At 47.1% G+C, this 15941-nt stretch overlaps 7 protein-coding genes across 7 annotated transcripts; 2 read left to right on the top strand and 5 right to left on the bottom strand.

Annotated features, from left to right (window-relative positions):
• Nucleotides 1-222: 222 nt before the first annotated feature.
• On the bottom strand, nt 223-1776 carry L199_008671 (uncharacterized protein; the record flags this gene model as incomplete). Its single annotated transcript, XM_064894350.1, has 3 exons — nt 223-399; nt 454-1703; nt 1752-1776. The coding sequence occupies 3 exons, from the start codon at nt 1774-1776 to the stop codon at nt 223-225; spliced, it is 1452 nt and encodes a 483-aa protein (XP_064750422.1).
• Nucleotides 1777-2306: 530 nt separating this feature from the next.
• L199_008670 (uncharacterized protein) lies at nt 2307-5269 on the bottom strand (the record flags this gene model as incomplete). Its single annotated transcript, XM_064894349.1, has 9 exons — nt 2307-2710; nt 2762-3005; nt 3058-3130; nt 3184-3548; nt 3608-3678; nt 3720-3883; nt 3932-4583; nt 4636-4855; nt 4943-5269. The coding sequence occupies 9 exons, from the start codon at nt 5267-5269 to the stop codon at nt 2307-2309; spliced, it is 2520 nt and encodes an 839-aa protein (XP_064750421.1).
• A 566-nt stretch (nt 5270-5835) lies between these two features.
• On the top strand, nt 5836-7381 carry L199_008669 (chlorophyll synthesis pathway protein BchC; the record flags this gene model as incomplete). The annotated part of the gene is made up of 8 exons (XM_064894348.1): nt 5836-5969; nt 6025-6085; nt 6143-6165; nt 6238-6252; nt 6302-6499; nt 6551-6622; nt 6677-7046; nt 7103-7381. 8 exons carry the CDS (start codon nt 5836-5838, stop codon nt 7379-7381), a joined length of 1152 nt encoding a protein of 383 aa, XP_064750420.1.
• An 820-nt stretch (nt 7382-8201) lies between these two features.
• Nucleotides 8202-9986, bottom strand: L199_008668 (uncharacterized protein; the record flags this gene model as incomplete). Its single annotated transcript, XM_064894347.1, has 4 exons — nt 8202-9149; nt 9206-9536; nt 9596-9783; nt 9852-9986. The coding sequence occupies 4 exons, from the start codon at nt 9984-9986 to the stop codon at nt 8202-8204; spliced, it is 1602 nt and encodes a 533-aa protein (XP_064750419.1).
• Nucleotides 9987-10427: 441 nt separating this feature from the next.
• Nucleotides 10428-12389, top strand: L199_008667 (uncharacterized protein; the record flags this gene model as incomplete). The annotated part of the gene is made up of 9 exons (XM_064894346.1): nt 10428-10517; nt 10579-10697; nt 10752-10872; nt 10927-11287; nt 11338-11592; nt 11640-11713; nt 11763-11808; nt 11863-11922; nt 11974-12389. The coding sequence occupies 9 exons, from the start codon at nt 10428-10430 to the stop codon at nt 12387-12389; spliced, it is 1542 nt and encodes a 513-aa protein (XP_064750418.1).
• A 411-nt stretch (nt 12390-12800) lies between these two features.
• Nucleotides 12801-13496, bottom strand: L199_008666 (uncharacterized protein; the record flags this gene model as incomplete). The annotated part of the gene is made up of 4 exons (XM_064894345.1): nt 12801-12845; nt 12914-13068; nt 13134-13263; nt 13326-13496. 4 exons carry the CDS (start codon nt 13494-13496, stop codon nt 12801-12803), a joined length of 501 nt encoding a protein of 166 aa, XP_064750417.1.
• A 968-nt stretch (nt 13497-14464) lies between these two features.
• On the bottom strand, nt 14465-15901 carry L199_008665 (uncharacterized protein; the record flags this gene model as incomplete). Its single annotated transcript, XM_064894344.1, has 5 exons — nt 14465-14633; nt 14688-14895; nt 14956-15186; nt 15241-15555; nt 15607-15901. The coding sequence occupies 5 exons, from the start codon at nt 15899-15901 to the stop codon at nt 14465-14467; spliced, it is 1218 nt and encodes a 405-aa protein (XP_064750416.1).
• Between the last annotated feature and the right edge of the window lie 40 nt (nt 15902-15941).

Raw genomic sequence — 15941 nt, 5'->3', positions numbered from 1 at the left:
GAGGTCGGAAGGTACCATCAGCAACGGCGACTTCACCTTTGATCCAACCTAAGAATTTATATCCATAAGCCTTACATGGTCATTTCGAGTACTCTTAAATCGCTTCAATTCGTATCATCCACCAGTCCTGCATGTTCATGCGGATTATAGGCTCTATTTATCTTATTTCTATGGTTTCTAAGCGTACACTCTGCAATTGATAGATTCTCGTATGTACCGAATCTAAAGCAAACCAGGAATCGCATCTCCCGCTGCTGTGTCCTCGCATATGTCTCCTCGAGCTACAGCTTGAAGTATAGGTTTCAGTTGTTGTGAGAACAATTCGAAAACACCGGGAGGAAATGATCCGATTTTTGAGCAGATGGATATAGTCATGGGACCACCTTTCGTGGTTACGATCTGCAGCAACAGGTCAGCTATACTCTATTATATGAGGAAACCACCTTTACTCACGCTGACCACCGCACACCCGCCCATGGCCGAAGCCGCTTGACTGAAGTAGACGTCTTGTACCTGCCCTGCTAGTTTGCCGGACGTTGGTACGTCTATGATCCCAACGTTCGACACAGCTAGAGATAGTTTGTGAGGTCCGCTAGGGTCATTGACCAATTTTCTAAGATATTCTTCCCATAAAGACGAGTCGCCGTCCTCAGGTTGATCATCGTTGATCAACGCCAATTTGCCCAAGGTCTTTCTCGCGACGACTTTAGTTCTGGGCTGGCGCAGCTCGGTGGAGAAATCTCGGACATGCTTCCAAAATAGTGTCGATTGATTCATCCGGTCCGTGGAGAAGTGGAACGTGACGTAGTTGCCTGTGGCTCGAGGATGACCAAGATCCTCTCTTCTGTCAGATATAGGTACACTGGTGTCGAAAGTCCAAGCGGCTGAAGGTGTGATGGCACGATATAGTGCTACAAGACAGGCGATATGTATGACGGGGTGTATAGTAGGGATACCATGCTTCTTCCCCTCGGACAGCAACGCCGACAGTTCCGATGGTGATAGGTCGAATTCACTGAACTGCTGCGGTGCGGTGATCGAGTTATAATCAGCATCGGGTTTCAGAGGGAATTTATTGTATGTCGGAGCAAGTGAAACGTATGACGTCGCTTGCTGAGTAATTGACTTGAGGTGTGAGGCAATGGTGGATGAGATAGGAGGTGCATCCTCATTCTCTGGCTTCAGATCCACTGTATCATCCAGCCGAGAGGGTAAGCCTTCAGGCTGGGAAGGAATAGGTGTACCCGAAAGGCTTCCTAGCAGGTCTGTAAACAGGTTTCTGGCACCCAATCCATCACACAAGATATGGTCAATGAGCAGGACGATTCTGTCTCTTGGAGGACGAGTGGTTGAAGTAATGAAACGGTGAAGTTGAAGTCTCCACAAAGGACCAGACGATGGACTGAGAGATTTTCCTTCAATGACTCCCCTATCTACTAGATCCGACAAGGTATTCTCTTCTTCTAGCTCTACAACCTTCACTATATCATTTGAGCCCATGTTTTCCCTCTTCACATATCTAGGATGTCGGGTGTTGGCACCCTCCACGCCACATAGGAGAATCGGGTATGCATTGCTTAATTCCACCACTGCCTTCTTGAGATCATCTTCTGAAATCACACCTGCAGGCAGGGACGCGTGGTAGACGACTGTAATGGGCGATCCGACGTTGTGTCGGGATAGAGACCATCTCTCGCTGAGGCCTGGCGATGACTGTCAGCTATTGAGAAGCGTATGCCAGTCAGACCCACCTAGTATTGGCGTCTCACGGACCATGCTGAATGATTAAACAAACAAACAAAACAACAAAGAGAGATTGACAAACGCGACTCGAGTCATGCTATTTATGCGAAGGCCACGAACTCGGCAATCTTGTCTCGGCAATTGACTGTGAGTTTGGACTATACCCTGGCATCTATCGATCTGCTGCATTGCATAGGTGCTTGGATATTGCCCTTGGCTCCTTCGATTGATTATAATCTGACGCACTCATGTCTCAAATAGTATGCACGTTGCTCTGTAGCTTTCTTTTATGTCTCAGAAACATAGGCAGAAGTAAGACTGGAACCTGCACACATGTATTGATAGAAAGCATCATTGACGGCATCTCATACGCATATGTGTGATGTATCATTGCCATGTTGTAACTTGTCAACATAAAAAGGACTCCCCTACAACTCAATTCCCTATATGTACACTGACAACATATGAATGGAATCGTCAGTACAGCAATTTAAGAATGTTTGGATGGACCTACCTTAACTGACAGCCGAGACCTGCAGCTACCAATATCACCAGATTTGAGTCTACACCGTACTGCCCTTGAAATCGGTGGCTGACTGCTGAACATCTCCTGATCCTTTGAGCACTCCGGCATCGGCGACATATATTGAGGAGCTGAGTTTTTCGGTGATGGAGGCCAGATCAATCTCGCTAGCACCGATACCTGCGACTCGTTGTGAGAGAGCCTCAGCAACCCATGCTATTCCCTTCCAGTAGTTCGTCTGCTTCGTCAGACCTTGTTGAACAGTTGATATGTTGTTCGCGGCCACTGATGTGAGCAAGGATCGGAATAGCTCTGAAGGCTTTTTGACCTGTCTGTCTTTCTTCGGTGATCGAGCAGTAGCATCGCCGTCACTACTGGTCGGACGTGATTGTTCTTCCGACGTTCGATCTACATGGTCGAGATTCCATTGTTCGGTCTCGATCTCTGCAGAAAACACTGTCAGCAGATTAATACCACACCGTTCGCTTTACCCACCTTTTACATAACAGCACCCGGCGACGTAGAACGCTTGATTGCAGAATGGAAGGGAGAGATAAGCATTGGGATTGATGATATCACTGAGTACCAACACATCGCCAATCGTTCTCGCAGAGTTCTTCCATAGATTCGAGGCCGCGACAGCGTTAGGCGTTACGTGACCACTGATTAGGCCAGAAAGAGGGTTCGACCGGCCCGCTCCTCTTCGTAGGTAGTCGGTGTCTGTTAGATAGCCCGATGCCTGTATGTCCAAGTGTCAGAAGGATATCTAGAGATGACGGAGTGAAACTGACGATGATCGTATGCATCCAAAGGTGCAGGTGTAAGAACATGGTAGCGTATCCGGCTTTGGTATGTCGTTGTAGGCTGCGCATAACCGATCAGCTCATGTGTGTTTGTGTAGACGGAGAAAATCTCACTTTGAGACGTTCCAGTGCAGATCATCGGGTAGAGTATTGTACACCTGTATCGCCCTAGATCTAGCCACTATCACAGCTCTATCTATCTCATCTTGCTTTTGCCTACCACAGTTGAGTACTGTTATAAGTTGACCATATGCTAGCATCTGCCTAGCGGCATATGGGAATGGATTGGGTACTTCTGATGGCGAACTCGTGGATAGATCATCGAGGCTGGGCAGGAGTTGCGTGATTTCTTCCACTCTGAGGGTCGGCTGACGTCCGGTTCCGAAGGCCAGAGCGAAGTCCAGTAATAGGACAGACCAAAAGAGTAACCGATTCGACCGTCTATCTTCCAGTGATATTTGAGCGTCTTCGGGAGGACTCTGCGGAGAAGGGATCGTAAGCGAGGTATGAGGGTGTTCGTTAGACTCTTCCCACATACCAGTTGCAATCCTAAATCAATTGACATTCTAACCGCCATTCCAGTGAACATCCATTCCTCGGATTCAGAATCTGTGAATCATCAGCCATGTACTATGTGTTCTATCACTCACCTGCACCTAATCCCACATGAGCTAGTAACACCAATCCCATCACAGTCTCTCTTGAAGGTACGGTCAGCATCGAACCCAGCAGCTCTTTAGCAGCTTTGTAAAATTCTTGGCCGTACTCGAATGGTTTCAGGTGTTTCAATGCGATTGAAGGATTGGTGGAGAATCTAGCAATCATTGATTAGATTTGGTAGACAGGTGGAAAGCTCACTTACCTGGCAGAGATAGCAGCGATGCATAGGAACAGAAAGCATGAACCTGTTCTCTCTTCTATCGACAGTTCTAATGACCGTTTATCGAGGAATGGAAATTGACATCCGAAATAGTCAAAGAAGATATGGAGGAGGTGTTTCATTATACCCGGCTCCGGTATTCGGTCTGGACCAAGTATATCATCTTGAAAACCTGTCCCTGGAGAGACAGGAGTCGACGCTTGACTGGTGCTACCAGGGGCTTGTACTTGCACTTTCAATACGATTCTCTGCAGCCCTGGGACGATAGCTGTTTGCCCATGAGGTCTCCACCATGACACTTTGACTACTTTGTCTTCTCTCGAGCCTGACGAGTGAACAGCTCTTGACGTTGCGCCAGACTGTACTGCGGGGGAAGTGGTATCCGAAGCTCCTAATCGGTCACCTTGGATGCTACCATCTTCGACTACGGGAAGCTGACCGCTCAGCGCCATGACAACTTCAGCTGGATCGAACCCAGACAGCCAGTCTGGAGATTCCGTAGGAACCGTGAGATCGCGTATAGCTAAAGTAGGATCGGCAGGGAGACCTATAGAGTCAGGTGCTTGTTGTGAAGGGTCAAGGGAAGTGTATGAGGGTGCAGGGATAGATCCCAAGCTGAAATCAAAAGGCTGGCCTGGGTTGACCTGTCAGATAGAATTGAGTGGGAGGGAGAAAAGGGTACGTACCACTTGTAGATGCACTACCTATATCTGACAGCCAATCGTGCCCGAACAACCAAATGTCCTGATCTATTCCTGTCGCATCATTCGTCTCTGCTACCTCAGCCTTCGACTCTTTCCTCTTCCCGTGCGATCTGATCCTTCGTGCTTCGGCAGATCGACCATCCGCTGTCGGCCATCTGCACTGTAGCTCGTCCTTCAGACAGCTCCCGCAAGGATCGGGGGGCTGGCCCCCACAGCGACATTTCCTTGCACGGCACTGCGCCCGTGAGCCTGGGGTATAGGAAGATTGATATGTATGAAGGATACGTACTGGTAGACAAGCGTTTCTCGCCCTTGTAATCTTCCTTTTCTTCCTATAAGAATCGTGCTCTGTCCCTTCGTTGGTACTATGGGTATCACCTGGTAGCTGATGAGACTCTTGTGCGGTTGGAATGGTATTGTGAATTGGTTGCATAGCATTCAGGTTACCAAAAAGTATCTCATCTATACCGACTGGAGAGAAGGGATGTTTGTCGCTGGGATTATACTGGATACTGCTCGAGTTCACGCCCGAGAGAGCTTGAGAGTATGTACTGGATTGTCGCAGCTGAGCGCCGAGGGATGATTCTGTATCATCAATGGTGGGCTGCGATATCATGGGGGATGGTTGTATCGATATGGCAGTATACACAATGGATGATGGGTACAGAGTGAGACTCATCATCTTCGACATGACATATTTAGACATCTCTCTCTTTGCCTTGTACGAGACAGATCCCATTCATCGATTCATTCACCACGTGATATCAACCTATCAGATCTGTTCATTGATAGTAGAGACCTCCATCACTTTATCCCAGTCCTATCGTCCTATGCATGCATCTTCCTCATACTTGTACTTTGTACCTTTCAGACCATAACCATAGGTCACAAGCCAGAGAGGGAGGGACGTTTCCGGCTATGTGTTTATGGGGTCAAGTCTCAGTCTCGGAAATCACCTATCAGCCGACGGAGATACGACAGGAAGTTGAACTACTCGTATCATCCATTTTGGGTTGTTGATTTTCCCCCGGATCAACATCTAACATCCCCCACGACAGGAATGGGAGTCCCAGAATTCTTTCAGGAGCACTGCGATGCATATCTTGTGGATTTGATATAAGGATGGTGCCATGAAGAATCGTTGTAGAATGATCAACTTGACCTATCGACTCATTGACCATCATGTCTCCTGTCGCGCTTAATCAGACCAATCCAGCTGTGAAAACCCTTCCAGCAGCTACGAAGACCATGCCAACGGTCTCTCGAGAAGTGCTTACCAGGCCGAACTTGGCTCTGTGGGTGACCAAGGATCACAAGTGAGTCCAATAATCTTTCAAGAATTTCAGCCTGAAGCTGATAGTGACCTTATAGGATCTACCAGAAGGAAGAACCATATCCATCGTGTGGGCCGGATGATTGCGTTGTTCACATTGTGAGTGACCTGTATCTGCCGACTATCGACTTGCCGTAAGCTGATTCTCGTGTTCAGAAAGCAACAGGTATCTGTGGATCGTGAGTAAGCAGTGTGGAATGGATCAGATCAGAGTTACAAAGACTGATTGTTTGTCCGGTCTGGTGCGCCAGTGAAATACATTTCTGGTAAGTCTGCACTACTCCGATGGCAGCCCAACACTGACAGAGTGTGCAGGAAGAGCGGCAGAATCGGTGACTGTTGCGTGACACACGATATCATCCTAGGACATGAATCAAGTGGTCAGATCTTAGAAGTGGGATCAAACGTTCAGAACTTCCAAATTGGCGATAGGGTATCGATTGAACCTGGTGTGTCATGTTGGGAATGTGATATGTGCATTCGAGGGAGATATAACCTTTGTCCAAAAGTAAAGTGAGTAGGCTGTTTGCTGGTATGAGATTTTACTAAGATCTGCTCATCTAGATTCTCCGGTACACCACCAGCAGACGGCACGATGAGACGATTTGTAGCACATCCTGCCAGATTTCTTCACAAGTAGGTTCCTCTGACGCTGTTCCAATGGAACTAACTTGACTGATACTCGGACAGGATACCCGACACTATGTCCTTTGCCACCGCCGCCTTGATCGAACCGTTGTCTGTCGCTTACAACGCTGTCCGCCGAGCAAAGCCATACCTAGGCCAGCCCATCTTGATCTGCGGTGCTGGACCGATCGGTCTGGCTAGCGCTCTCTGTGCTCGAGCAGCAGGTGCTTCTCCTATCGTCATTACAGACTTGGAGCAGAACCGATTGGACCAAGTCCGGGCTATGGGATTCGACCGAACGCTGAAGATAGATCTCAGCTGGGATAGGTTAACAACGGCGTCGAAGATCCGTGAGGTTATGGGTACAGACTGTCTTCCTCAAATAGCCTTTGAAGCGACAGGTGCTGGGTCTAGTATCAACTCGGCTTGCTACGTGAGTCCAGTCGATCACTCACCTGAATCTGTTGTCTGATTGCCTCACTTGTGTAGGCTCTCGAGGATGGCGGTACTTTGCTTCAGATAGGATGTGGTAAACCTGATATCGAAATCCCTCTCATGTCCATGGGTTTCAGGGAAGTGAACATTGTTACCTCTTTCCGTTATCAGCAATCTTGGCCTGTCGTCATTCGATTAGTCGCAGAAGGTGTTCTTGGCGATGTTGATGCGCTCATCACTCACACATTCCCTGTTGAGAAGACCATTGACGCTTTTGAGACTTGCGCAGATAGGTCGAAACTCGCGATCAAAGTTCAGATCTTGGATGAATAGGGTTTATTTTTTCTGGGTCATAGATGCATATAACCATATCTTCTAATCGGTCATGCGTTGTATTCCTTACTGTCTGGTCAGATTCAATTTGCATCGCAGTGCGAATGGAAAATGAGCAGCAACTGCTTGTGTGACTTTAGTAAAGAAAAAGTTTCCGAACATAACAGACCGAAGGCAGTTCTACTTTCAGATATTTGTAGTGGTGTGAGCTGCCTACTGGATATCCGCAATTGTAACAAGTTCCCGGGACTATGATCAAGAAGAAACAGCTGCACCTCAACTTGATTGATCGTTTGGAGTGCGTGTCATCGTGATATCATGGTGGAGTTTTCCCATACTCCACCGTTACCTGACCGTATCTCTGTCGTTATTGATGCATGAGCGACCATTCTTGGCTGATTATATGGACAGGCTGTCAATTGGGCTTTACCGTGCTTCAGCGCTCTCTAGGGGCATCCAAGAGACCATATGTATTGCTCAAAATGCGCCACCTCCTTACCAAATATGATTATGTGGTAAAAACCGCTTGCCTTCAACCTCTATGTTTGTCAAAGTCTGTATAGCAAAGCATGCATATGAAGGTCAAGATATGTTCACCGAGCTTGCGAATATGATCTTTGCCCATTGTAGCCAGTTCTGTATCTTTTGCATGGAACTATACACAGGATCCGATATCTGCTTGACAAATGCTTCATATGATATCCGTTTCACTTCAAGAGATACATGCCCTTTCCTTCTCCTTCCTGAAATACTGACTACTGATATTGCCACCTTCACATTTCCGACGATTGATATCCCCTATTTCTTATGATAAGCTGAATCACGCTAGGGTAGCTTCGTTCTTCCTGGTGCCCACTTCTTCGTGGTACAAACTTCCCTCCTTCTCCGAATTGCCATGAGGGTTTTGAGCAGCGCGTTCCTCTTTGAGCGAGGTGAGATCGTAGGAGGCAAACTGCCTAGCAGGAACTTTAGCTTCAAAGAGCATATCGACCTCTTCTAGGGTTCTTCCTTTGAGTTCAGGTAGGAAGAAATAGCAGAAGATGATGGCAGCGATCGAGAAACCACCGAAGATGTAAGTGATTTGACCTTGAAGATTACCGTATTGAGCCTGTTGAATGTATGGCACAACCAGGTTATTGATCAAACCGACAGCGTACCCAGACCAAGCAGCGACGGCAAGAGACTTTGCACGGAGTTGTTGACTACTGATTTCTGCAGCGATGGTCCAAGGAAGAGCACCCCACGTGGGAGAGAAGGTGAAAACCCAGATGAAGATGGCGGCGAGAGTTAGGTTTCCGAGGGCACCGGTTGGCTTATTGTTGGTGGCGGTCGCCACGGCTGCCATGATGAACATACAAGATCCCATGCTACACGCACCGAAGAGGGCCATAGGTCGTCGACCGATTCTATCGGGGAGGTAGAAACCGAGGAATGTGATGACCAGTTTACCAGTGTAAAGAGCGACGAGGAGTTGATATGTATTGGTGAAACCCAAGTTGAGCATGGTGATGTTGAGATAGTTGTTGGTGAATGAAATACCTTGACCTTGTTGCAAACAGAGCATACCACAACCGACCAGCGTACGTCGAAGGTCTTGACCTCGGAAGAGTTGTAGCCATCCGAATTTGGATTGATTGGCTCGCTCGTGCTCTAGAGAGTCTTTGACCTCTTGAAGTTGATCATGCAATTCCTCATCGGTCATCTTTTTACCTCGGAGACGACGTAGTTGGATGAAAGCGTCCCCGGTTCGTCCTTGACCTACCAGCCACTGTAACAAGAATCAAATGAGCCTCGTCCAGGTCTTACTAGATCGGAAATACTCACTCGAGGTGATTCAGGAAGGAATGGGGTAACAATGAGGATAATGATGGGAAAGAGGAATTGGAGACCGATGGGTACCAGCCATACCGAAGCGTTGAGCTTCGAGTGAACGCCGTACATTACAATGTTGGCCAGAAGTGTACCCGTGTTGTTGAACACGGTATATGCGTTGGTCAAAGCACCTCTAATTCGATGAGGAGCACATTCGGATTGATATACACCGGTGACAGCAGAAGCGATACCGACTGAGGCATTGACGATGATTTTCCCGGCGACGAGCATCCAGAAGCTCGATTTAATCGTAGAACAGGCCATGATAATGGATCCGACGATACTATGAGGTGCTGTTAGCAGGTAGCATCAACAGAACAACCGCCACCAATCTTTACTCACGCAATGACAGCAAGTGACATAAAAGATGCCTTTCGGCCGAATCGCTCATTGATGAAAGGAGCGATCATGCAACCGATCATGATACCGGCAGTACCAAGAGCAGTACCAGAACTCTGATCGTTCGCATTCATCCATTTGATTTGGACACCGTTTTCGATTTTATAACCACTTCCGAAGGTCAAATTGAACTAATTTTTTCCATTTTTTTTGGTACATGATCAGCTCGAGCTATGAACAACCCCGAAAGAGCTCTTACATGTCTAGAACCCATTACGCCTCCCCACCAGTTATTGTCGTAACCAAACGTGAAAGCTCCCATAGACGAGAAGACCGCTGCGAAGAGCAGCACGGGGGTCATGTCTTGGTACAGAGCGGTTTGTTTGAAGCCCATGATGTGCAAGTTGTACGTTGAGCCGAGATTACTTTGGATGGAGTAAGTTGGGGTTCAAGGAGGCCCTGTGGAGACCCGACATGATTATATATGGAATTCTGGACTAGATATGTATCAAGTTGTCAAAGTTGTAGTAGATCGGACTTCATATGCGGTTGAATCGAAAAGGTTTATTGGTCCGTGGCTGTCTCGGAAGTTACCTGATTTCCGGTAGCCTAAAGGATGGCGGCAGTAGCCGACGCGCGGGATTATATTACGTACTTACTCCTGCACATTCATGCATGTGCCAAGGCTTAGCCTGACCCTTGACCGGATCAACCGGATCTAACATGCCGAGTACCAGTAGGCTGTTTAACGTATCGTCATTCTCACTCTCCTATATAACATCGCGAACAAGAACGAAGTGTAGACACAATGTAGTGAAGGTCGACAAACCTCACAATGGTACGCACTCCTGAACAAATCGCAAGGTCAAAGGCTCTCGAGATCCGAGTTCATCCCAAGGGGAGATATCTGGCATCCGGGGAGAAGGTACGTGCGACAGAATCGTGCTATCGCTGACTCTGTCCAGGATGAACCATTCTTTTGGCAGGCAGATACAGCTTGGGAGATCTTCCATAGACTGGATGAGAGAGAGGTGAAACTGTATCTTGATAAGAGAGCGGAGCAAGGCTTTAATGTGATTTTTGGTGTACTTTTTGCCGAGCATGGGTGAGTAGTATTCCGTATAGATCAAAATTAGCAATATTGACGATGGGTTCGCAGAGGTGCAACTCTACCTAATCGACAAGGAGAATGGCCATTCCACCCTAAAGATCCTTCTGCGGAAAAGTACTACCCAGACGTTCTTCGACCTAATGAGAAGTACTTTGAGTATGTGGACTTTGTGAGTGCAGCTGTGAGAACGATAGGTGGACTGAGCTAATCGGTACAACTCCAGGTGGTCGACTACGCTGCTAGTGTTGGCTTACGAATAGCTATTCAGCCAGTCTGGGGAAACTACGTCGCTGGTATCTACCACAAGATCGATCACTACTTCGACAACGTTGACGCCGCTTTAGCATTTGGTAGATACAGTGGAGAGAGATACCCATTCTTGCCCTACTTGAACGGAGGGGATGTTCACAGATACTGGTTCGATGATGCTGCGTTCAATGCGAGGGCGCTGAAACCGACTCGAGGACCTGAAATCAAGGTGATCGACTATGGACCTGTCTTTGAAGCATTCGCAGAGGGTATCATCGCCGGAGAAGCTAAACATAGACCAGATGGATCTCAACCTTTCATCACATTCCACCCAAGTGAGTGTGTTCTCGGTATATGTTACACCTTGTTCTTACACGTGATACAGCTGCCAGTTGGCTTCCTGATACTCCTAAACCTTTCGCTTCGCATCTGTTCCCCAACTCGAAATGGTTGACTATTGATGGTATTCAATCCGGACATACATGCGGATACAAATATGCCCCCCTGGAGGATCCCAGCATCGGTACTTTGAATTGGTTCTACGCCCAAAACAGTGTAGATCTTGTGAGGGAGATGTATGAGACGTCTACCCGAGATGGTAGTTTGAGACCGGTCATTGACTTGGAAGCGCACTACGAGAGTGAGTGGATGTGATACGAGGTGTATATCTGCTAACGTCTGAGATAGGTACGCACTACAATTTTAAACCCGAAAAGGACCAATGGAAAGCTAGTAACATCCGTCAAGGAGCATGGCAAGCTGTGAGTGGGATATGATCACGGGTGAGCGTATCTGATAAGATGAGAATAGGTTTTTGCCGGTGCTGCAGGTCTGACGTATGGAGTCAACTCAGTTTGTAAGTCGTGTGTACCATTTATGCAGTATTGTATCGCTTACCTCTCGTGTTCAGGGCAAATGAACAACCTGAACTCCAAGTCTCATTCTCCTATCCCGCATAACACGGTTTCAGGTAGGTCATGGAAAAGTGATCACATGCGCCAAGCTGATCTCCATGTCGTAGCTGCCAATTGGTTCGACGAGCTTGATCTTCCCGGAGCTACCTACATCGGAATCATCACCAAGTGGTTCCTCTCCCGACCGTCCTACTTCACCCGTATTCCTGACCAATCGATCCTGCTATCCGATACTTTCGATCGGCCCGTACCTGAAGACGACTACGATGGTAAAGATGCAAAGCTCATATCCGCTACTAGAGATATCGACGGTAAATGGCTTGCTATTTATACACCAGAAGGACAAGGTTTCGAGGTGGATACATCCGTGTTACAGGGAGAAAAACTCGTTGCTATATGGTTTGACCCCCGAAGTGGGAGGGAAACTTCAGCAGGTACAGTGGAAAAAGGGAAAGTCAAAGTGCAACCTCCATCGCAAGGAAAGGATGATCACGACTGGATATTCTATGTGGTAGCTCAGTAATTATTCCTCTAAACATACCGAAGGCATATGGATGTCTCTCCCTCTTTGAGTTTCAGTGTCATCTGCTTGGTTCCTCTCTTCAGCTTGTACCCAGGTACGATTCCAGGTCATGCGGCGAAGATGTTCCAACCGACAATTCATTCTGACATCTCTGCTCATGACATACTGATATGCTGTATGTGAGCTCTACTACCATTCCAAGAGTAATGGTCGGTGGAGTTACCTGCTATAACGGTATATGTAAAGCATATCGATGGGATGATTACAGTACTAGATGACCACATCCTCTTGTACTCTGTGAAGACTCTGACAGAAATTTGATGATTATTGTACACTATTCTCCATGTTCGCCTCTATAAATTATAAGATTGTAAACCTTTTTGTATGATGAAATGCATGATTGATCATCTACTATGATGCGGTTTCCGATGCTAATTTCAGACAAGCCTGTGCTTGCTGTCAAAGAGATTGGATGTTAGCTTTCTTTCTTCACATTATTTCACCAGGGCTCTGAGAGTACTCACCTTCCCTTCACAATTTGACACCGTGAGATCACCCTTGTTACCACCCTGGTTGGCCGCCAGCTGACACTGCTGCATCTGCTCATAACAACTCGCATTGAGTGCGTCAATTTCGAAATTGTACCTTTGACCCGAAGTCATCCATGTACCAGAACAACCTATGAATGTTGCGAGGCCGTCAGCTGGTCCTTGACTAGATATGATACGATGCCTGTTCACTCACCATACACCGCAGGTGCAGCTATACCACCTAACGCATCGGTGAACATCTGCCGGTTGTCCGAGGTGCTGCAAGATGGTGCTGCTTGCCTTTTAGTGGTCCTTGTAGCTTTTCGTTTGGCTCGTTCGATCAACTACAAATATGACATGTCAGTGAATCTGTTATCCTGAGGAAGGAAGGACGAGACTAGCTCACCTCGGTACGAGTTACCTGTTTTAGCTGTACCGACGGGTTGGGAGCGACATTCCTTGCCGTTCGACGCTGAAGTAATCCTGTGGGTTGAGCACTCGCCGGTGAGATAAGTGCTAGGAACATCATAGAGAAGATAAGTGTGAGTATGAGGATGGAATGGGCAGGAGAAGCCATTTTGAGCGAGTGTAAGTGTTGTATAAGATGTCAGTTGAATAGTGTGGTTTGGGTGTTTCGAAAATAGAGGTGATCCTTCCACTTCAGAACCTCATCCCAGAGCTCTATATATGTATTTACATGATCAGAAAGACTGTACTTACCTCCTGTCCTCAGAGATGCTGTGCCACCCCAGAAAACTTTTTGGTAGGACTCATTGAGACATGTTCTCAGGCTGCTTGATAACAGCAGCGAGTCCCCATCCTCTGCCTGGCCCTGTTACGACCCAGTACATGGTACACCTTGACCTACATCATCAGTCTTCCTCAATTCTTGACGTTGATTTGAATCCGACCGAAAAGATGTCCAGTATGAGGGAGGGTGGGAAGATGTAGATCTCAGAAAGATGACGTTCTCATGGAGGTCAGTCAGTGTTGTAGCGAAGTGAGGGGTATGTCTGTCGGAGATGATTGGTGGCATGAAGATGCTGTATAGGGTATGGTAGTCCCGCACCCTGTTCGAAAGAAAGAGGTTTGACCTCAGTATACAAGACTGAAAGATATATTCCAGGCAACAAGTACGAGTAATGTTCATTTTCATTTCGGACACATTTTAAAAGGGTTACTAGACACGTGCAAACACATTATCCGAAACTTCCTCAGCTTCCCGTAAAATCTCTTCCCTGAATACGTCACTCACCCAAAATTTAAGAATCTCAGCTGTGTCGACGCGATAAAAGGGTTATGAGTGAGCATGATTACACCCTGTTGAGAACTTGCTGATCTCGTCGACAGTTGAAGATCAAGGTGAGACGGACGGAGCCGGTGCCAGATCCTGATATTGATGAAACATCAGTACGATCGTCTTCACACGTTCTCCTGGGATCTTAATCAACTGTGCTCGACAGGTGCCCTTTTCATCCATCGTCCTGATTCGAAGGGATACATCATCGATTATACTTATGGTCTTACATATCTACCAACTGAGATTTACTCGGCCGATGCTCCATCCAGCTCTCCCGTCACTGGTCTGACACCCAAGCCATTCTTGAGGTATATAGCATCTATAGTTTCCATTTGAGCAATACTATCTTCAGGTGTGATCCAATGTTTGGGTTCACGTCCTCTGACTTTATCGATGAATGCTTCGAGTTGGTACCTATCTCATCGCGGTCAGCTAATAAGTGCACCAACCAGAGTAGATGAAACACACCTATAAGTGGACCAGTGAGGATCACCGACATCCTTCCACTTAGGTCCATAGTTGTAATGTTTCTGATATGTGGTATGCTTGGTGACCTTGTCGTAGATCGAAATGTAATGATACAAATGAGGCATCATGTGGTTGTAGAAGTAGATAGTAGCTCTCTCACATTCTATCTCGATTGAAGGGAACTCCCATGCTCGGGGTATGACCAGAGCTGTGAATTGACTATCAGCGTTAAACAAGTATGACATAATGAAATTGTCAGGAATCTCACCAAGATTAGGAGCGTTCATGTCCACGTATATCTTCGAATCCACCGTCTTCCCTCCTTCCAAATCAAATCTCAGATCCGCCCATGAAGCTGAATCGACCCTCTTATCTTTACTCCATGGTTTAGAGGTCGCACTGACAACCGTTGGCTTTATTCCGGTACCAAGCAACGTCTCGTTATCTCCACCAACGAAATATCGAGTCGCATGGAGTGCATAGGTCTCGTCCATCAGAGCTAGGTGATTGACTCGTTAGCTACTTGCAATTCCCCCACAATAGTATTACTCACCTCCTCCACCTAGAGACCACTGCCAACGTATATCACTCCCTGGAATTGTACCTTTGGGAGTAGTCATTCTCGCAAAGGTTCTCTTGATATCACCGAATTTCCCACTTGCGATCAGGCTCTTGACGACATGTGCGGCAGGGTGGAATTGCCAATGAAAGGCTTCAACAACGATCTTCCCACATCTTTCGGCTTCTTCGAATACTCTTCTTGCTTCCAAGCCATTTGAGGTGAACGGCTTCTCGAGTAAGACGTGTTTCCCAGCTTGGAGCGATTTGATTGCCCACTCTCCATGCAAGCCATTCGGGACGGAAATATCTAAAAAGAGGAATGAACTTAATATCCACATCAGGCAAAATATCGACTTACAAACAGCTTCTATCTCCGGATCAGCCAGTAACTCTTCGTAACTCCCATATGCCTTAGGGATATCGAACTGCTTAGCAGCTTTCTGAGCATCTTTGATATTCCTCGAAGCGACAGCTACGATCTTCGCTCCAGGATGTGTCTCGGCAGGGTGGATGATTGCAGCTGCATTGATCATAGCTGATCCACCTATAATTCCTAATCTGACGGCATCATCTTCTTTCCTCAGTGCCTTTACATCAGGTCGAGAGTAGAGCCATTGTTGCAAAAAGGTGGTGAGTTGAAGTACCATAGCCATGTTGGGCAATTATCTTGGCTTATTAATCAATCTTATGGGA

Source organism: Kwoniella botswanensis, chromosome 3 (assembly GCF_036426115.1).
Source record: "Kwoniella botswanensis chromosome 3, complete sequence".
NCBI lineage: Eukaryota > Fungi > Basidiomycota > Tremellomycetes > Tremellales > Cryptococcaceae > Kwoniella > Kwoniella botswanensis.
The sequence above is the reverse complement of the archived record's forward strand: the minus strand, read 5'-3'. Positions and strand labels throughout refer to the sequence as shown.